This window comes from Prionailurus viverrinus, chromosome E3, assembly GCF_022837055.1.
Source record: "Prionailurus viverrinus isolate Anna chromosome E3, UM_Priviv_1.0, whole genome shotgun sequence".
NCBI classification, from domain to species: Eukaryota; Metazoa; Chordata; class Mammalia; order Carnivora; family Felidae; genus Prionailurus; species Prionailurus viverrinus.
In genome coordinates, this window is record NC_062576.1 from 32,760,292 (window position 1) to 32,782,257 (window position 21,966).

Here is a 21,966-nt window from a genome sequence, read left to right on the forward strand (position 1 = left end):
TCTGGTGCCAGGAAAGCTTGGGTTCTACCCCCCGATCCGATCTGCTCACTTACCAGCCCGCGGGGCGAGTAACTGTACTGTCCTGAGCCCCTTCCCTTCACGCACCGGTGGGCAAACATGGGCCTGGCTGGGGTGGGGTGGGGGTGGGGGGTGGGAACCTGCTGCTTCGTCCCCGCTTAGGACTAGGGGGACCCGGTACCCGGCCCCTGCGGAGGAGCTATTTGGTATTAATATTTGTGTCAAGTTATTTTTGCCTGAGAATTGGCTCCTTAAAAACTGGGTCTTTATTATCTTATCTTGATGTGACTTTTTAGTGATTTTTATTTGAGTACAGTTGACACCCAATGTTCCATTAGTTTCAAGTGTACAACTGAGCTACGAGTCAAGGTTCTACATTATGCTGTGCTCAGCACAAGTGAGGCTACCTTCTGCCCTGTTATATCGTCACATCACTATTATAACACTCTTTATTCTTTACGCTCTGCTTTTTGTTCCCGTGACTTAACTCGTTCCCTAACTGGAGGCCCGTACCTCCCGCTCCCCTGCACCCACTCTACTCAACCCCTACTCCCCTCCCCTCGGGCGGGCAGGGTCTGTATTTCTACCCCGAACCAGGCCCTCCGGGTTGTGCGATGTAAGGGCAGGTGGATGTGAGGCCTTGTGGGAGCGGGGTGGGTATTGGCCAGCTTCTCTTTCGTGGCGGGCACGACTCCCCACCCCCAGCCTACTGCGCAGGTTTGCTTTCAGGGAGCACAGGCCGGACGCGCTGGAGTTCCCAGCGAGATGCCGTTACGCGATACACTGTGTCTGTGGCGGAGGGGGAGGCTCCGATGAACTCCGGCAGACGTCGAGGCGAATCCAGACGCCAGGCAGGAAGATTCCCAGGGGGCAATCAGCCGCAGCCCCACAGCACGGGCTTTATAGCCGCTTACTTCTTAATCACTTCAAGCGGTAAACCCCCAAGTTTACAAGCTGTTAACTTGACTCGAAAATGAATCACGCCTTAACAAATCAAAACGTCAAGATGGCTTTTCCCGAGCTGCGCATTTATCGGCGCGACCAACACCGGGGCCGCCAAGAGTGGTAACAGGGTCGGGACTCAGCCTTTTACGCTTCCGACGACGCCCTGGCCGGAATGAACTGACAGTGTGGCCGTCACTAAGGTGGTCACCTACCTCTTCTCTGAAGACAACGTCTTCTCTCTCGTGTTCTTTAAAGCCCTGGCTTATGCCCTGGGGCATGTGGGGCAGCAGACAAGATGCTGAAATTCAGCCAGGGGACTAAAGTTCTTTCGTGTGGGGTAGGGGTCAGGGTCAGGCCATAGATCGACTGTAAATACTGCGGACCTTTCGTACGTGCCAAGAATTAAACAGAAAAAAAAAAATCACCAACTTCTGATCCCACCTGTCGGCAGGGTCTAGCTGAGCGGAGGCGACTGAATACATCCTTCCCTTGCTTGCTGCTGTGCAAACGGCCCTCCCTCCTCTGCTCTCCTGTGTACTCCTCTCTCCCCGCCCCCTGGCACTGGGGACCCAGAAAGGCTCAGGGACGTTTTCTTTTCTTTTTGCCAGGTGCCCAGATTCTCCCTATCATTTCAAGGGGCTCCTTCCCAGATGGAAGTGGCAGCCACTTTGAGAGCCAGTTTGACCGGTCAGAGGGTCAGGAAGGCTCTGGAAAGAACTCTGGGGCCTTGCCGCTGCTTCTTGCTCCATCTCTGCAAGGCGGTTCTTGGTGAATCAACGTCGGCGGAGGTGCCCAGGGGCTTTCTGGGCATGAGTCAAACGCACATGGATGCCAAGTACTTGCAGACGCAGACGTGCCAGACCTGGGACAAGGGCACAGGCAGAGAGGCCTCTCTGAGATCGCCTCCAGCAGATAAAATTCCTGGCTCTCCCTGAGGACGGCTCGAGAACAGTCTGCGAAACGCGTATCAAAGGCCATATGATTTTCACACCATCTGATGGATTCCACGTCTAGAACTTTAGGCTGTGGAAAGCACGTGGGTGGACCCACAGAGGGAACGATACGGATGTTGGAAGCACTGATGTGTGTACGAAATGCCCAACAACAGGGAAAGGTCAAATGAACTTGAATACGTCTAGGCGATGAAACCCTCTGCTGCAGTTAAAAATGCTGATTTGAGGGGCACCCGGGGGGGCTCAGTCAGATAAGCGTCTGACTTTGGCTCAGGTCACGATCTCGCTGTTTGTGGGTTGGAGCCCCGCATCGGGCTCTGTGCTGACAGCTCGGAGCCTGGAGCCTGTCTCCCTCTCTCTCTGTCCCTACCCCACTCATGCTCTGTCTCTGTCTCTGTCTCTCCCTCTCCAAATAAATAAATAAACATTAAAAACAATTTTCTAAAAAACGCTGGTTGGAGAGAAGATGAAGGCTGGAGGAAAACGCCGGACACAGCAAACGAGCAAAGATTAGAAAAAGCATGTCCCACATGTTTCTGTTATTGTAAAAAAAAAAAAAAAAATCAGGCTCTGTCTCCCTCCTTGTGGAGACTCCAGGGATCAAAGCTAAAGTCATGGGTTTTATTACGAGAGTTCTCGTTTTCATTTTTGTGCTTGTCTGATTTTTTTTTTCCCCAAGATTCTGACTATGATTATTATTTTATACCAGAAAAAGAAGGGAGGGTGAAGGTGGGGACAGGACCTGGGCAGGCTCAAGCTCCCGGGGCCCTAACGCACTCCTGGGATCCGTCCTGGCCTCCAAAGCTCTCTCCCCCCGGACTAACTGCCTCCGCGAAGCCGGGGCGAGGCGCGGTGCTCCCAGAGCAGGCAGCGTTCTAATGGCGAGACGCGTCCCCTGCTTTCCAGGAGCGCGGGTGTCACAGGGGCAGGCCCGGGTCTTCCTCCCGCCCTCTGGCCCCCTTCTGCCAGTTATTCTGGGGAAATGAACTCATGAGTAACTCTCTGGCTTTGTCAAGCACACAAATACCACAAAAAGGTCAGCCTTCTATTTTAGGCCCACTGATAGAAGGAGCACTGAGCTGGGAGTCAGAGCTGCAAGTCTGGTCCAAGCTCTGCCCAAACGGCTTCGCGACCCCTCCTCTGCGGGTCTCCACATCTTTATGTGAAAACCAAGACAGTACGTGAGAATCTCTTGGCTTAAATGGTCACTACTTTTTACCTACAAACACATATATGATTTGAGCACTGTGATCTTTTTGGGAGCAGGCAAAGGAGAAGACGCTGAAAACTATAACGTTGAATACACTTTGTACATACCCCGCTCTCTGGAAAGGGCAGCCACTAAAGCCTTCCCTGGGGAGAAGCAGGTTGCTAAGTGAGTCAGGGTCCGGAGCTGGCCGACAGCAGCCCAGGGGCTCATGGATGTGTCTTGTTTCTCTCACACCAGGCTTACGGTCTTCTTTTTTTACACTGGGAGATTTTTACATACGAATCTGGACTCCTGGCTTTTCCAAAGACGGAAAGATCCGGGGACGCCTGGGGGGCTCGGCTGGGCGTCTGACTTTGGTTCAGGTCATGATCTCATGGTTCGTGGGTTCGAGCCCCACATCAGGCTCTGTGCTGTGGGTGCAGGACCCGCTTTGGATCCTCTGTCTCCCTCTCTCTCTCCCCCTCAAAAAAAATTTAATAAATAAATAAAAATTAAAACAAATAGGAAGATCTGGCAGTATGGGGCCCCTGGCAGCAACAGGAGTGGGGAGCAGACTGTCCCCCCCCCCCCCCCCCCGGCCGCAACCTGACTTGCTTTGTGCTCCCAGGTGTTCTGGTTGTTACACTCTCCTTATGCCCAGATGCTTGGTCAAAGAACTTCCCCGGGACTCAGGGAAGTTCCAGACCCCACAGACCTTTTGTGTCAGCTCCTTCCCCAAACCCTCCCCGCTATGGGATCACTGGCAGGGCATTTGACACGGTGCTGCCTGCCTCCAGCAGCCCGCGTGGGTCCTCAGACCGAGCGACAAGGACCACTCACTCTCTGCCTCAGCTGGGATCTTCCCTTGGCTTAGAAGTCGCCTGTGCCTCTTTTCTGTCTTCATAAATCCTTTCCCCATTCTTTAAAGGTCAGGGACAGCCTGGGCAAGGGTTTCTGCCGCGAGCACGGTTAACTATTCTCTTGTCTGGCTCCCGCAGCCTGCCTCATCTGCTCTACAGGAGCGGCCATCCTGAGTAGGACCTAAGACCCTTCCCTGCATAGATGCCTAGGTGGTTTGTACAACGTTCCTCACTTAACGGGTAACACCTGGGATCCTCTGGGGTCCAGAGAATTTGGACAGTATTTCTGAGACTATGAGTTGTCTCCAAACACCCAATTTCCCCTTCATTAGTTACAGGACCTGGCAGCTGGGCCTGGCCATGGGGCTAAGTTGTGGACAATGAGATAGAAATGAAAGTGGCATGTCGGATTTTCAGGAAGCCTCCTCCACTGTGCTTCCTGAAACATGGATGTGATAGCTGGAACTCCAGCAGCTGTCTTGGACCACGAGGATGAATCACATATTAGAGATGACAGCACGGAGCCGGTAGAGGTTTGGGTCCCTCACGCTTTGTGCCGTACTTGACGATCTCCACTTCCTCTACTTGAGAGGGAGATAAACATCTCGTCGGGGTCTTCCTTTGCTGTGTAGTCGAACCTAATCTTAACTGACAGTTGCAAAAAAGCTTTATTAGTGCAGGGATGTAAGCCGAGCTTTGCAGGGGCAGGGACTAGCTGGTCTCCAGAGCTGGTGGAGGGAAAGCCGGTCTGCGCTTTCTGGGGGATTCTGGGAGCAGCGGAGTGAGCAGAGAGAAGGAAAGGGGGTAACTGAGATGGGAGAGGTGAACTTCCTCACAACCACCTCCACCAATCTTTGGGAAACGCTCCTTCAACTCTTTCCTTGTGAGGTACAAGTGGACTTTTTAGGTGGTAACCAGGGAAGGGGCCGAGTTTCCATCTGGGTTCACACCAGGCCAGGCAGAGATCATGCCAGAGGGCCCAAATCTGAGAGACCAGAGGGTGGGAAGGCTTGCACGTATGCAGCCGGAGAAGTGGGGGGTGGGAACCAAAGGTTGCCTAAATCTCTGAGGGGCAGGGAGGTCCCAGCTGACCTCTGTCATCTGCCAAGTGCTTGTGCAGTGTTGCAATGCAATTCCTCGGGGGACATCGCTTACGTGCCACCACTTCTGGTTAAAACCTAGACGATGAGAGAACTACGGCGGCAACCGGGGGATTCCACAGGGACCCCGCGCACAGCTGAAGGGGAAGGAACCCGGCTGGCCCGCCTACAGCTCACCCAGGAGGGATTCGGCACTCTGCTAAACGGCACGCGCCTCGCCCCACTGCCTCAACCCCTACAGATGCTCTTACGTACTACCTGCTTCCAGGAAGGATTTGAGGAGGCTTAGATTTTATGTTATTTTTTAAGTTGACTTACTTATTTTGAGAGAGAGAGGGGTGGGGTGGGGTGGCGTGGGGCACAGAGAGGGAGAGACAGAATCCCAAACAGGCTCTGTGTTGACCGCAGAGAGCCCGACGCAAGGCTCGAACGCACAAACCGCGAGATCATGACCTGAGCTGAAGTCGGACGCTTAACCGACTGAGCCACCCAGGCACCTCGGTGGCTTAGATTTTAAAACCCAAACCCGAATGCCATAGATACTGAATGCTGAAAGCCACTGAAACACAAACTGAATGACGAGAGTCTACCACTGAAAGGCAGGTGGAAACTGATAAAGTGCCCCAGAACAGCAGCCGGCTATGGGAAGCTGACGTCACCCGTTTGGCTCTGTGCTTCCTGGGAGCCAAGACCTCAAGGAAAAGCTTCCCCAGTGACCTCACCCTTGTGACACAGAGGTTCGCATGCAAGGTTCCTATCTCTTCCCCCTCCTGGAAGACGCCGCCGTCTGCCTGGAGATGGGGCCCCATTCTGGAAATGTAATGGCACCTCACGGCGCTTTTCAAACGTTTCTCCCTCACTGTACACGAGCTAAAAGCAGAACCGCCCCGGCTGCAGGGTGCCTTGCCAGGGGTGGGCTTCTGCTGGCTCTTCTGGACACCGGTGCAGGTCCTACCTTTGAACCTCAGAGACACAGCAGGCGGGTCCCTCAGAGCCTGAAGGCTACGGGCCGCAAGCCCGGGCACGGCAGGGCCAGGCCGGTAACATCGGTGAACGAGGAGGGGCCGTCTCGAAGGGTGAACGGCCCTCCCCACCCGCCACCTGTCTTCCCTTCTTTGGTTATGATGTGGGCTCTGAGGAACAGTTCCCTTCTGTCAGGAAAAGAAACCCGTCACGTGGACACTTGGCCGCTGCGTCGGGGGTGGGGGGGAGGCAGAAGGGACTGGTCAAGCGCGTGGAGCAAGTGGGAAAGTGAAGCTCCCCAGCCCCTCCCGACGGCCGCTGCCTGAGAGCACTGGCCTTCGCCTGGCCGCGGTTTCCTGCTCTGCCGGGGAAGCTGGATATGCGGATTTTACGTGAAACCTCCTGCTTTTCAGTAGCATTGACAACTTAATTCAAGTTCCATGTTTTAAATAAGCAGCAGGCCACCCCAGCCGAGGGAACCAAGGGCGCCCCCCACCTGTGTGGGCCGTGAGCGCGTGTGGCTGAGCACCCGCCATGAGGCTTCTGCGTCCGGACCACGTGACGTGGGGGCACTTCGGTCTCGTGAAGCTGTGCCTCGCAGACGCCCAGGCTTTTTCAGGAAGGAGCGCTAGGATTTCGAGGGGGAAAGCGGCCCGCCCTGGCAAAAGCCAAGATCTACTCACAATCGTTCCACACTGAAGAGCAGAAAACGAAGCCTGCTGAGGGCCGATTCAGGAGAAGCAACCTGTGCATTTTCGGCGTTCTCCAACGTGAATGGGGCCCGTGGGGCCAGGTGCCCCCAGCTGGCCTTTTCACGACAGGGTTTCACGACACAGCGTTCGTGTTTTCTCACCGCCCCAGCGTTGCTGGCAAACGGCCACAAATCGGCGTGGCTTGTGACCTCCTCGCGCATGGAACCGAAGACGGCAAGCACGGCCGCCACAGCGTTTCTTCCCTGGATGGTTCCTTCCATCCAGGATGGTTCCTGGATGGTTTCCTCCCTGAATGGTTCTGCCCTTTCCCCTCCCAGTGCAGTCTGCCAGGTTCCCCGGGCGGGAGGAGGGCTAGGGAGAACTGAGTTTGGAGTCTCAGCCTGCCGGGGGCCCTGGGCAGACCCCAGAGTCTACAGGGTAGGGCCGACAGACCACACGGAGCTTGCTCGTCCATACTGTGGACTCAGGAGGCTGGCTCTGAAGCCCGCCCCCGGAAAGAGGAGAGTGATGCCCAAGGGTGGTGGGGGCTGGGGGCCATGGAGTCGGGGGCCACACCAGAAAAGCCAAATTACCCACAAGTCTTCCAAGAGCATGTGCGTGGGGGACTGAGGAGGCAGGGTTCAGATTCAAGCCCAAGAGTAGCATACCCACAACGGGCCAGGCCAGGCCTGGGTGCCCACCCATGACTCTTCCAAAGAATTCACACAAAATGAAAGCATCTACCAACACGGGTGCAGGGTTCAGAACCCTGTGGGCCAGCAGGACCCTCGGGGCGTCCCCCACAGCTCCCTCCCTTACTGCGAGGACTCTGAGGTGAGGGTGGAAGACGCGGGAATCTGCCCACAGACCCTTCCGGTTTCCCTTCATGACGAACCACACGTGATTTTCTGCCACAGGGGTGTGTGCACAAAGCTCTGGGCTTTAGGGGTGATCTCCGGGCTTCCCCCCGACCCGCCCCTGGAAACCGTTTCTGATTTGCTTCGTGTGCACCTCCTGTCTGGTCCAGGGGGCAAATCAGGAGCCTGGGAAATGGGGCATTTCTAACGCCTCTTTTGAGCCAAGCCTGAGCAACGTCACCACGGGTCACGTGACCCCTAGATCAGTGACCAGCTGCACCTGAAAACGCCACAAGACTTTTATTTCTGGTTGCATCGAAAGGGGTAACGTGTCCAACGTACAAAAATAGCTGGGACTTGCAGAATCTTTTGGCCTATAGCTCTGTATCCATGGACAAATCCTCTTGGATTCTAAGGACTATACTTGAAAACCTGCAGAAAGGAAAAAATGGCCTTTCAGTATCTTGCTTTCTTTTTGTGCCGTCTCTGCCCCGGCCTTGGCCCTCAAAGTGGTTTTGCTCCTCGGTGAAGCCTGCCTGAGTGGGCCACTACCGACCAGGGAGGCGAAGCCTCGATGGCCCCCTGGCTGCCGGGGAGCGTCTGGGCCGTGTGAACACCAGCACCTTGCTGTGCCGGCACCCTTTTCGCTGTCTCGAACACGGGACCCTCTCGGGGCCACGGAGGGTCGGCGGCATGTGGGGGGCACGGGGGCACTAGGTCTCTTGAGAGGCTCTTATGGCGGCATCACCTCGCTCTGGAGTTTTAAGACCGAAGGCTGCCAGGACTTGGACTTCATTCCCGAGGCCCGGGCCCCCGCCGCGCCCAGCCCCCTGCCCTTTCCGGTGGTATTACCGTCTGTACATTAGCAAGCAGAGAGCTCCCCAACACTCTCTCAGCAAAGGCATTAGAAAGCTCAGCAGTGGCCATCTCGACTGCCTCTCTACTGAGGCAGGAACCAGGGCTGAAAGAGCAGGGAGAGGGAGGCGGGTTAGACAGTTGTCAGGGCAGAGGGGTCACCGACCCCTGACTCCAGCGGTCCCGGCGCCCAACGGGGCAGAACCTGGAGCCGCTGGCCAGGGCGGGGGTGGGTCACCTTGCTGGCAAAGGATGCCCCCCACCCCCCCCCCACCGCGGCTCTCGCCAGCCTTGGGAGCGCCTGGTTCTTTCTGCTGAATTGTTCGTCTCCCCAGCCGTGCTCTGTGCGCTCGGGCCACAGCAGGGTTAGGGCCACGCCGACGTGCGCGCTGGCCTCATGTGTTCTACAGAGTGGCAGTGTGCACGGGCGCCAGGGAATGCGTGTGGGTCTTCTGCAGAAGGCGCGTGCCCTCGGCACAGACTTAATAAATACGCTCCCAAAGCAGAGCCCCACACCTGCGGCCCCGATGGCGCGTGCACTTTGCGAGGACCCAGGCTCCGCAGAGTCGGGTGGTTAACTTCTGCAGCCGGGCCACGTCACCAAAGCCCCTCCTACCGGGTGCTTTAACGGATCGGGGTTGGGCCCCACCAGCAGATGACGACGTCCCGTTCCACATCATCTACAAAAAGAACTGGAGACACTCTCTCCAAGTACACGAGTCTGACAGAATCAGTGTGTCCAGAGCCGTACGGAGATCGTGGTGGAAGGGGGCCCAGAACAAGCTTCAAAAGCCATAACCCAGGTCCTTGAGTGGACAGGGACTTTATCGGCTTCTGTCGTGGCACACCCGTGGGACACAGGCAAGCGGGCAGCTGTACACGCAGCTCTGTCATCCGCGAGGGAGGAGCCTCGAGATCACACGCTTGGCTCTGGGCCCGTAGGTCCCACTCCGGGCACGGGGCACGGGGTGGAGAAAGCGCCCGGGGTCTGGCCACCCCATGCGGACGTGCGAGCACAGGGGAGCCGCTTCACATTGCAGGCCGGTGTGCGCTCCCGTGTCAAGGGGGTGACAGCAGCACACCTGGCCGAATGCGTTGACACAGGTCACGTGTTCAGGTGGTGCTGGCCGTTCTGATTACTTAACGGACATGCGTCGCACCTAGACCTCGGGTCCAATGAGGCAAGAATTGAGGATTTTCATCTTTGTGTGTCTTTTCTTTTTTCCTTTTTACATAAAAAAATTTTTTTAACGTTTATTTATTATTTTTTTTGAGAGAGACAGACGGAGTGTGAGCAGGGGAGGGGCAGAGATAGAGAGGGACACGGAACCTGAAGCAGGCTCCAGGCTCTGAGCTGTCAGCACAGAGCCTAAGACGGGGCTCACAACCTGAGCCAAAGTCGGATGCTTTGAGCCACCCAGGTGCCCCTCCCGTGTCTGTGTGTCTTTCCTTACCCGCGGGGGGTATGTCTCTTGGTTCTCTAGAGAAAACGGCACGACACAAAGTAAGCTTCTTCCTCCTGTGCTCAGTTGTGACCGAAGATCTTAGGAGTCAATGAAGACAAAGTTCAAGAGATGTATATGCAAACCGTAGATAAGAGGATGGGATTCTTGTTATTTTCATCAGGAGCCTTAGAATCTCATCGGTCACATTTGGGTTCAAGACACGCGTGACTGTGTTCTGTCTTTGCTTCGGTGGAGCTGAATCCAAGTGTCCTTTTGAAAGATGTGTGCTGGGAAACACTCACGGGAGGAAGGGGAGGCGACAGCCACCTGGGCCTCCAAACGAGTGGCTTTCCCCGGGTCTCTGTTCCTCAGTCCCCATCGCATCCCGTGTACGTTCGTGTGTAGGTCCGTGTGTTGGTGCACGCACACGCGTGCTCCCTCCCCAGCTTACAGTCATCTTTTCGTTTCTAAAAGGCAACTGCTTCCAAAAAACGCTTGGAAATGATCTTGGCACTTAAGGGGGCGTGTGTCTTCTCAACAGAAAACTCTGGGCAAGGGGGCTTGCGAGGCCTTGGAGGGGGCTTCTCTGACGGGCCCCACTTGCCCCGCTTTCTCTTTGTGCTTCCCTGCAAATGGTAAGCTAATGTGTTCGACGCTGAAATCACCCTGGCTATTCTGCATTTGTAGTTTTCACTTATTTTTTTTTTAGTATTATTAATATTTCATCATAAAAGTATTGATTTCCTTTAACTAAGAGACTTTAAAGTTTGCTGCATCCTTAAGCATGATTTTATTATGTCTTGGGGCCAAATGTTTTCTCCTCCCCCCCCGCCAAAGGAATGCTTTTCCTTTCACATAATGTGTGTCGAGAAGAAAAAAGGAATTGATTCACAGAATTCTGCATTCTAGGCAACTTTTAAGGAACGTATCTAGTAGGTACACTGGACAGACATCTCCTAAACGTGAGCACGGGGTCTCACTGCTGAGCCTTTTTGTTAGAGGTAAGAGCCCGAGCACAAAATTTGTGTTAACGTGAGTCAGCTCTAAGAGGAGCTGAAATGGGGCAATTATGACAACTCCAGAGATGACCCTGAAGCTTAAGAAAGTCCTCACGGGTACCCCAGGACTCATCGAAGCCCCACTTCTCCCGCGGTCTTCCCTCTTCCTTTCAGAAAGCCAACAGCGAACGAGAAGACGTCCCGCAGGAATAGGTTGCTTAGCAGAGGTTTCGTCTCCCTCCCCTGTGGGGCCCCGGTGTCAGAGCCCGGCTGTGGACACAGGCAAAGGGCGCCCGGGTTTCACAGGACCCGTTCAGGAAGCAGGCGGAGGGCACTAACTGGCAAACCAAATGAAGCGCTCTGAAATGTTTAAATATTGAACATCCTCCTTCTCCTTCCTCCACATTCATTATTAAGTGGGACCCACACATCACTGTGCGCCTCGATTTCACTTCTTCCCAAGAATCCGTGACCCAGTAGACAGTGCTCGGGGCGGGCGAGTGGGGGTGGGGCTGAGATTTGGGTTTTTTTTCTTTCGTATCCTCGCTGGAAATCCTTTACGGTCAGCTTGTTTTTAGAGCCATGAATTCCTGGAAACGTCGCAGCCTTTCAATGACCCCTGGCGCCCGAATGCAGATGATTAGTGCCCCAAATATTGACAGACCGGACTTTTTTTCCCCTTCCCAACAAGGGAGCAGTGTCAGAGCGAGGCAGTGCGGAAGATGCTGCAGCCACCGGACAAATGAGGCTGCACCAACGTCACTCGCACAGGCGATCTATTATTTGGGACCCTGTGGCTCCCTCGGCCTCACCTAGGTAGGAACAACGCCCACCGTGCCAATGTCCGAAGTGCCCGGTTTAAAACAAAAAAATCTGTCTACAGCTACCGGATGTCCTTTGCTCAGCTATGAGACACGGGGAGGGAGGCTGGTAGTGACACAAAGCACATCAGATGTCAGCGGTCTGGGCCCGCCGCCAGAAAACTCAAGAGCCGGGCCCGGCGTCACTCCTTGCGAAGAGGAACCTTTGGGACTGGAAAGATAAACCTAAATAAAATCTTTCCAGAAAAGAAGGCAGCACCTTTTCTTGGGAACAAACAAAGGGGGGCCAGGGCGGGCCATCCGTCACGCCCGTGTGGAGAGCGGCCGCCCTCCTTTGGAGCTTCCCACGGGGTGAGCTGGTTGCAAGCAGTCGCTGTTCTTGGGCTTTTATCTGTTCAAGTGAAATCGTCCCAAATGACCGGCCTACGGCTTCCACTTTCTTTTAAAAGACAGTACTACATTTGAGATCGATGTTTGCCCCTGAAATGCTGGCTAAATTTATCCTTCCCTGCATCCTGCTCTCTGGTCTCTGCACGCAGCTGGCGAGAGCAACGCCGGCCCGGCCTTGCTGAGTGAAGCGTCTGTCTTGGAACGCTCGCTCGCAGCTGGGAGCGCTCAAGCACCCAGCCCTGCCTGTCCCTTCGGTCACCACGGACACCAAGCCCCCAGGTCTCCTAAGGGTTCCTCTGCTGCCTCACTCTCTGAAGTCCCCGTGAATCAAGGCCCCGGCTCCCCGAGTTCTTTACCCCAGCTCTCCCAATCTACCCCGAAAAGCCATCGGGTTGGCTGGCTTTCAACGGCTCTAGAGGACCCCCTCCCTGGCCGGCCCCCGCCCCCCCCAAAGCGGCTGAGTGCTCATTATTGGATTGCCCTTCGAAGCAGTGGGACGACGGAGGCTGCCGTGGGCTTCGTGGGCTGAACTAAACCAGAGAACTTACTTCTCTCTCCTGGTCTGGCTTGGCAAGCTGCCCTGTGAGTGAAATGTCACTGATTGATTTAGTGCCTGATGCCCAGAAAGCCCAGTATTTCTGAAATCTTTATTCCCTATATGCGGTTGCAAGAGAACATGCCCTAAACAGACACTTTGAGCTCCGGCTTCTGTTTTGCTGTTAACCTGTGGACTCTCTTTTTGGCAGGAGTAAGAGATAAAATAGAAATGAGGCCGGACAGAGGAACGCACGCGGCCAGGCCGGCAGGCAGGCGCATGCGTGCTGGGAGGACGGTTCTGCCTGGAGGCACCAAGCGGGCTGGCCTGTCTGGAGAGCCGTGCTGAGCGCAAGTGTGGGGTACAGGTGTGGGCAGCTGGGCACCCCTCGCCCCACTCCGCTTTCTGGACAGCAACCTGGCAAGGTGTTGTCAGGAGCCTTCAACAGGGGCATTCTTGCGGACTCTAAGAAGCGGTTTCTAAAGGAGTAACCAGAAGCGTGGACAAAGATTTCTGTACAAGGGTGGTCATCACAGAGTGAGGCATAGTGCACCAGAAACGACCTAAGTAGCCGGCGTAAACGGCCTGGCTAGGTCAATTTCGGCTAAACTTCAGACCGTCAAGAGTTGAACTGTGTCTCCCCCCAAATCCTCATGCTGAAGCCCTTATTCCTCAGAATGTGGCCTTATTTGGAAACGAGGTCATCCGCAGACAGGAGTAGTTGCGGCGGGGTCTTGAGGGGTGGGCTCTAATGCCTTAGGAAAAGGGACAGTGTGGACACAGAGGTGTGCCGGGGCAGCTGCGTGGGAAGACAAAGGCACACATCGGGGTGACCCTTGCAGGAGCCAAGGAGCAACGAGACTGCCGGCCAGCAAAACGCCAGACGGGGGACGTGATCCTGCCATGACAGCGATGGTTCTAAGAACAAAACCCCACAACCCTGCAGCTCTGATCCTGGGCTGCACGTGTGCACAGAGAGGCGCATCCAAGGATGCCCACGGCAGCGCTGCCCGGGAGAGTGAAAATCTAGAAATGACCCAACGCCCAAAGACACCCCCGCACCCACACTGCACGGCCAGGGAAAGGAATGAGCGAAATCTGTACCCAATGACACGGAAAGCTTTTTACTCACAGTGGTGTCCGAAAATTAAGTTGCAGAAGGATAATCAGGATTATAATTATTTTCAGGTTTAAGAAAAAGTGGGGGGGGGGTGAACCCACAGCATAAGACAATTACAGAACCATGACTTCTTATCCTAAATCCTTGAGGCCAGACATGTTTTTATTTATTTATTTTTTATTTATTTTGAGAGGCGGGGGGAGGGGCAGAGAGACGGAGAGAGAATCCCATGCAGGCTCTGCCAGCACAGAGCTCCATGCGGGGCTTGAACCCACGAAGCCATGAGATCATGACCTGAGCTGAAAGAGTCAAATGCTTAACCGACTGAGCCACCCAGGCGCCACAGGCCAGATGTGTTTTAAAACTTGGAATCTTTAAGGGTTAGAGGGCCATGTGGCACACACATATACGTTAAGTCACACCCTTGGCTGGTCTCAGGCAGCCAAAGCCCCAAATATTGCATTTCTGCAAGAAATAAAACACATATATTCACAATAAATGGCATCTGCGACTCTTACAAATAACTCACAAATAGTTCAAGGCAGATTCCACCACCAAGTGAGTTAGGAAAAATCTTTTTTTTTCCCCCCCAGTGCTGTTTGGGCTTCAGAATTGCAGAGAAGGTTATGGGCACACGCAGAGAATGCAACGGCACACAGAAGGCTCTGGAAGGAGAGAAGCCAAACCGTGGGATGTCTGGGGAGAGGTGGGAACAGGGAAGAGTATTTAAAGGGGACTTAAGTCCCATTTGTAATGATATGATTTTTTCTTCTTCTTTTTTTTTTTTTAATGAAGAATCCACTCATGTATTTCTTGGGTGGCTAAAAATCAGGGAAAAAAGAGGAGACACAGACGGGAAGAAAGCGGAAATATTTACAATGCTTTTCTCTCGGGCGGCAGGACTGTGGGTTTTTTTTTTTCCCGTCCCTCTACGGTTTCCATCGATAATCCTCCACGTTCAGATACGAGCGCACACATGAACAGAGCGGGCCTGCGGTGAAGGCAGGACAGCCGACTGGTAACCGGCCCCGTCCCTCTCTGTCATCGGCAGCTCATCCCCAGGGCCTTGGCGGCCTCGCAGGGCAGCTCTGGGACCCGCCGCCACCACCGCCCCCAGGTCGCTCCTGCTCCGAGACTCCGCGTGCCTCCATCACCGCGAGACACGGCCCCTCCCCGGGGGGCTGCTCACATCCCGGCCACTTTGATTCATCATCTCACTTACTCTCTCTGTCCTTTATTTTTCTGCCCTCGTTGGCCTTTGATTGCTTTTCGGGAGTTTATCATATTGAACTTTTATCCCCTTCCAGGAAACTCTATTCTTTTTTTTTTCTTCCCTGCCACAATTAATAAATAATCGTGGTAGCGCTTCTTTGGACAGAAGCACATCCCAGACGGAACTGCCGGACTGTGTCTTTTGGGCCCCTCTGGGTCTGTGAAGGGCACATCGCCTGTCAAGGAGAAGGGGCATTTTAGTCTGTCGCCGCACCGGGCGGGGAGGGTGCCAGTGGGGTTCACATGGCGCACGCGGCTCTTGACCCTCCAAGACTGCTGTGCTCGCCCGGCCATCCTCCAGGGGGAGGCCGGGCAGGACGAGTGCTGGCCGGGAGCGGGGCACTCAGCACTGGGGTACAGCCAGGGAAACAGAGCGCAGGGCTGTGGAGACAGGTGGGTTCAAATCCTAGCCTGCTGCGGATGGCCTATGCTGCCTTGAGTCGCCGTTGCCCTGGGTGCAGTAGGAGAAGGCAATCCCCACCTCACGTGTGGCAGATGTGCACAGAGTCACACTTAGCACAGGCACTGGCGTGTACCAACTGCTTGCCACACGGGAGCCGGCCCCACTAGATGGTAGCACCAGCCACAGCTCTGAGCGTTTGTCTCCGGACAACCTTCACCCCTTTCTGCCACTAGCCCTAATCATCTCTCAGCCTTTGGGATCCGATTTGTAATAAGCTTTAAAAAAATGTTTATTATTTTTGAGACAGAGAGAGACAGAGCATGAACGGGGTGGGGCAGAGAGAGAGGGAGGCAAGGAATCCGAGGCAGGCTCCAGGCTCCGAGTTGTCCGCACAGAGCCCGACGCGGGGCTCGAACCCACGAACCTCGAGATCGTGACCTGACCCCAAGTCAGACGCTCAGCCAACTGGGCCACCCAGGCGCCCCAAGGGATCATCTTTTTAAAAAGCCCTGGAGGAGGTGGACAGAGCGGCTGACGTTTTGTCTGCCGGCACCAGGAAGCGACTCCTGAGCGACGAACAGGTGGTGTTCACCTGTTTTCTGTCTCAAACGCGTAACACAAACTGCTGGCCACTTCAGAGGTTTTCGACAAATGCTCGAAGCGGTGATTCTAATACCTACTTTCTTTCCCAGAAGTCTTGCTTCTGAGGTCAGACCACAAACAATAGAGATTTCTGGAAAGGTATGAAATACAAACTTATCTCATAATTTACAGGAAAGGAAAGGGAACAAGAGGCTATTTTACCAGTAAGAGCAGAGTATTTTCTTCAAAGTCAAAAATAAATGGAAAAAAAGGCAAATTTTAGGGAAGAGGGAGGGTGCCAGGTGAGTCTGGATTGCATCAAGGTTTCCAGATTATTCCTGTGCTGTGCGTTCCAATCTGCTCCCCCCCCCCCCAATATCTGGACCACTTTAAGGAAAATGCTGCATAAATTGGACCATTTTATGATGAAACTAGGATGCAAATGAGATAACCTGGTCTTTAGAGAAAGACGACAGCTTTGGGACAGCCTGAGTAGTTTAGAACTGTTTTAAAAAATACGACAGCTTTACCAAGCCATACTTCACACACTGGACAATCTACGCATTTTCAAGGTACAATCCACTGATTTTTAGTCTACTCACAGAAATGTGCAATCCCACTACACCGCCCCCTACTAACTAGTTACGATTATGACTTGTAGCAAGGGGGTTACGAACACATGTACCCCCAGCTCCGCTGAATGAACCTTGCAAAATCCCTCCCACTCACACGGAAAGAGACATGCTGGGAAGGACCAAGCACCTTCCTGGGAAACAGGGCCAGACTCGGCACCACTCTTATCTGGCCAGGGTGGAAAGTGACAACAGAGGGGAATTCTGTGCCCAAACTGGTGGCAGGCTATCACCCGGACAGCACTGTTTTCATTCCTTGGGGATCTGGGCAGCCTGTGGGCCCAGGCGTCAACAGCTCTCCCGTCTGTGTGGCCTCCTGTCTGGGATGGATTCCTGCCCAGCTCTGCTTCTCCACTTCCTCCCAGGTCAACAACCCTCCCTCGGAGATGCTTTCCTGGACTCTCTGTCCCGGTCGGATCCCTCTGTGGCATAGTATCCTAGCTGTCAGCTGATGCCTTCAGGGCCCTGGCCATGGTTGGCATCTACAGGACCCTCGGGGCCTGGGAGCTCCAAAGGGGACTTGTCTGTTGAGCATACCCCTGGGTCCACAGTGAACAATGTCTAGCACGTAAAGGAGGTATTGAAGATTTGGTGGTTCCATCCATCCATCAATCTCTCTCTCTTCCTCTCCGTACACCCACCCACCATCCCATGCATCCTTCCACGCATCCATCCACCCACCCGCCCATCCATCCATCTACCCGCCCACCCGTCCAGGACTTCCCAAGCACCATTTGTATGGTACCCCATCTCAGTGAAGCTCCAGGAGCTGGGCAATTAGCAGAAAACAAAACACAGTGTCGGCTCTCTTGGAGCTCACAGTTCAATAATGGGCTGGGGAAGGACGGGGTGCAGGGTAGGCAGACAATGAAGAAAGGGAAGACACCGGGAGGAAATGAGTGTTCTGACGAGAACTGAGCGGGACGGGGTACCTGGAGTGCCGGGAGTAGGGCAGGGCTGTGATGTGCACAGGCTGCTCGGGAAGAGCCCGGAGACAGAGAAGTCTGGGGAACAATCCTAAGGCAGTGAGGACAGAGCCATGCAGGTACCTGGGACGACAGTGCTCAGTGCAGGGGATGGAAAGCAGGGCATGCCCGGCCACATCAAGTCTCGGCCAGAGGCTCCTGTGGCCACCCTGGAGTTCATCAGGGGGACAGTGGAGAGGGGTGAGGTCTTGAGGGTCTAGATTGTGTGGGACCCCGGGGGCCACTGTAAGGAGTTGGTCTTTCGGGTGAAATGGGAGCCAGTGATGGATTTAGGCAGGAGACACACATGATGTGACTTATACCTGAAAAGGATCTTTCTAGCTATGGTGCTGGGAACATACTGAAGAGGCAGAGATTGTGAAGGCCAAGGTCAGGAGTCAGCAAACAACATCCTGCAGGCCAAATCCCAAATCCGGCAATGGGCCTGTTTTTCTAAGTGAGGTTTCACTGGAAGTGGCCACACCTGCTCATTTACATATTATACAAGGTGCTTTGGCTGCAAAGGCAGTCAGGCTGTGACAAAGACCGCGTGGCCGGCAAAGCCTAAAATAGGACTGCCCGGCCCTTTAAGAAAAGTGAGCCAACCCCAGCCTAGGAGATGGGTACAGGGGTGGGAGGGACTGGATTCTGACCACATTTCCGAGGTGAGGTGCACTAACAGGCCGGGTGAGCTTTGGCCCTGGCGTGCATGAGTGCTCTGTGTGAGAACTTGTTTCCAGTGGCTGCTTCTTTGCAGCTAAGTATAGGTCATCAGATCCCATGGGCAGCCCAGCCTGGGGCCGATTCCTGGGAATGACGGTCTTCCCGCTCCCAGGGCTGTGGGAGCCCTGGTCAGTTCGGAGGGCAGCCGTGAACACCCGCGCCCTCCTTCCCCGACTTGGAGCCCATGAGCGGCCCCCGTGGCCTCGCTGACGAAGTCCAAGATGGTCAACCCTGCGCAGGAGGTCATTCCCAGGTGGCCTCATCTCCTGCCCCACACGTCTCAGGCTGCTTGCGGGACCCACACGCGTACCACGGTTTTCACAGCCCAGAGCCTGCCATCTGCCCAGGATGCCCCGTGTTTAACCTGGCCCATCTGTCAAGACCTCCTTCCAGAACCTTCCCTGCCCTCCAATTCTGGTTGGGCCGGTGCCCCTGTGGGGCTCCCACACCATTGCGGTGAGGCTCAGACTGTGTAGCGAGAGCACGATAGGTGTCCCGGAAGTGTGATGAACACCGGCGTCTCCTGAAACCGGGCCCAGGGCACCAGATGTATCTGCTCCCAAACTCTGAAGGCCCGGGCAGCCCTCACTCGCTGCTCTGATGGGAGAGAGGCGGTCTGAACGCAAGCCCTGCTCTCCAGGCCGTCAATCCATCTCTGTGCTACAGGTGACGGAGCTGGTAACAGGTGCATCAGATCTACGCAGAAGGGACCTCAGTCACGGTGGGCCCCATGCCGCACAAGCCAGCGGTAAGAGTGCGGTGAGGATGGGCGGATTAAAGAAACGACCATCAGGCCACGGCATTTCACCCCAGGGGTCGCCCAGACTCTCTTGTAAAGCCACCTGAGAGAAATTCAGTGAGATGCCTTCATCTCTCATAGTGTTCTCAAGACCGGAGAGCTTTTAGAACAAGTCAGGGAGCCTCACGAAACACCAGTGACCCTCTCCTCACTTTAACTGGGCTGCACCTGGCATGGACACGGGGGCTTTTCAAATGCTCTCAAGGCGATTCTAGAAACGCGTAGCCAGGGCGGGACTCCATGCTGCTAAAAGGCTGTGCTGCTGCCCCTGGGAAACCACGAGGGCGGGTCCCGTGGGCCTCTCCAGCTGAGTGAGGGTGTCCTAGGCGGCTGACTTCCTGACCTCCCAGCTGGACAGGCCTACCTGCCCGCAGAGCAAGGAGCTGCCCCAAAGGCCAGGCCGAGCTGAGCAGGCCCCGCTGCCTCTGGCCACAGCAGAACGAGGCCACTCTCCAACCTGAGGCTGGAGGGACGCCCCCGACGCCGCCCGGTGCGCTGGGCCTCTCCGCTCCTTGGGGAAGGCACTGCTGTGCCTTGTGTGTGGTGCAGTCCTGACCAAGGCTCAGGGGGGCGCTTCCTCTAACCTGGATGGAGCGGGGTCCGGAGCCAAGCTGAGGGGTTTGCTGAACAAGTGCTGAGCGCCAGGGACAGGACGCACTTGCAAAGTATGGTTTTGGGCTTCCAGCTGTTTGCGAATTAGAGGTCGGGAACTTAGAATTCTCACCCAATGGGCCTGTTGGCCACGGAATCCTGATCCTTCCGGCAGGCCTCTAAGCCACTTGAGCGGTAACACAGGACAGGGAGGAAGAGTAACAACAAGGACGCGGAGAAGAGGGAGCCCGGCAAGGGCACGGGCTGGGGTCAGGCGGAGGTAGGCGGGCGCTGGGGACGCTGACCTGCTGTGCAAGTCCAGGTAACCCCCCCAGGCTGAGGAAACTTTGACTGCAAGGTGAGCGTAAGCCTGCCGCTCCCTAGGCTCACAAGGCGAGATAACGAACCCACGGAGCAGGCCTGGTACAGAGTTCGAAGCACAAAAGGTGGCCCATCGATGGCAGCAGCAATGGGGAGCCTGGCCCCTGTCACAGTGATGGGAGCCGGGGAGCGCCCTCACTCCGTGCTCAGCTCCCCTGCACACGCTGTCCCCTGCCTGGAACACCTCGTCCCCGCCCATCCAGTTTGCTCCAAGGAATCCTCCCGCCCTCAGCCCCCACCACGTACCCAGGGAAGCCTCCCTGATCCCCGCAGGTTCCCTAGCAGTGGCTAATCATTTACTGGTACAAATGGATGAATAAGGCCTGTTCTTTCTACCAGACTGCGAGCTCCGTGTGGCAGGGCCAGGGGTGTCTGGTAGGCTCCTGGCTGTTACCTCAAACCCAAGCCCAGCACCTGCCACACAGCAGACGCTCGGTGCACGCAGGCTGAACAGAATACATGAAAAAGTGAACTTCATGGCCTTCCACAGAAGCCCATCTTTGGGGGGCCATGATGGCAACGAGCTGCAGAACTCCCCGAACTCACATCACTGGAGAGCTTAGCTACACGCGGGGCCAGCCCTAGAACCTTCCAGATGGTCGCCAAACTCTTCCTGACTAAATCTCCGTTGCAGGGGCCCCTGTGTTCAGCTGGTGCACAAGCGTTTCCCACTGCAGGTCGGCGCCTTATTATTGTTACTTTGAAGCGTTCTGGCGGAGAGCCAGCCCAGGCTGCGAAAAGCAGGAGAATAAGCTGTTAATGTCTCACACCTACTGGGCAGATGTCAACTGGCCCGGGGAAGCCTAGACAACCACTTAGTGCTGCCAGCCAAGCGGAGGCATCTCGGGCCTGATTTATCAGCGCGCCTCGACAGGCGTGCTCAGAAAACCCTTCTCGGCCCGGGAGCGAAGACGGCTCAGGGACCACATGTGAAGGGCTGAAGTTGAGAACATGGCCTCCCGGCTTTCAAACGTGGCTGTGCCAAGGCAAGCCTAAGAATTTCTACAGGTCCCCGGGCCCCGAGGAGGATCCCAGGACGGGGGACTGAGTACGCCGCGGGGCGAGGTGGCCAAGGAGTGGGTTTCGGCAGCACCCCGGACCACTGTGTGACCCGGGGCAAGTGACTTAACCTCTCTGGGCCTCAGATCCCTCACACGTTAAGCAGGGATAGTAACAGGGCCTTCCTCCTCCCCAGGCGGTTGTGATCCCCATCGTGGAGACACCTGGCCAGATGCTGGTGACGTGGTGAGCCACAGGAAACGCTCTTCCGTGGTGCCCAAGCCACGCAGACCTTGCCACCTGACAATGGCAAAGCACATTGTGGCTTCTTGGAGGTATGACCCGGACGGTCACCTTGCCTCTCGGGACTCGGCCTCCCCCTTCCCCTGTCCTCAGGGCGTTACTGGGAGTGCCGGTGGGAAAGGCCTTCCCGACCCTACGTTGCTAGCTACACACCCCGCGGGGACAGTGCCATCCTCACGAGCAGATGGCACTGGGCCTCTAGGCGGCTCACTCGTCAGCGAACGCCCCCTCCCAGTGACCTGTGGAACAGGGACGCCCCATTTGTACGTCTGCCTCCCCCCCATAGGCTGCTGGCTGCACGAGGACGGGAACGGAGCTGCAAGGGGTGCTCAGTGCGCACTGGCTGGGAGATGCGCGGTGGCTCAGGTGGCCCTGGCTTTGGCGGCTCTAGCAGGGCGGGCACCCGGAAGCCCCCTCGACTGGCAGAGCCCCAGAGCACCAGGCAGAACAGCTGTGAGTGACCTGTAGGGGCTGGGCCAGCTGCCCTGCAAGGGGCGAGAGCCCCGGCCAGGAGGCCCAAAGTGCTGGCCTGCACCGCACCCACCCCACCCCCCGAGGGCACAACGCGGCCAGGC

General features: G+C 55.7%; 1 protein-coding gene across 11 annotated transcripts in view; it reads right to left on the bottom strand.

Moving 5' to 3' along the window:
• CLEC16A (C-type lectin domain containing 16A) overlaps positions 1 to 21,966 on the bottom strand; it is a 203,646-nt gene that overhangs the window by 15,099 nt on the left and 166,581 nt on the right. The window contains exons 22-23 of one of the 11 annotated variants that reach the window (XM_047837907.1): positions 8,430 to 8,538; positions 7,881 to 8,009 (exon numbers count right to left, since the gene is read on the bottom strand). The exons of 7 other annotated variants lie outside the window; for them this stretch is intronic. In XM_047837907.1, coding sequence (XP_047693863.1) covers positions 7,952 to 8,009; positions 8,430 to 8,538 — 167 coding nt within the window. In that variant the 3' untranslated portion in view covers positions 7,881 to 7,951. Of the gene's footprint in view, positions 1 to 7,879; positions 8,010 to 8,429; positions 8,539 to 21,966 lie in introns of those variants that run through there. 3 more of the 11 variants (XM_047837908.1, XM_047837910.1, XM_047837909.1) reach the window with 3 other exon arrangements.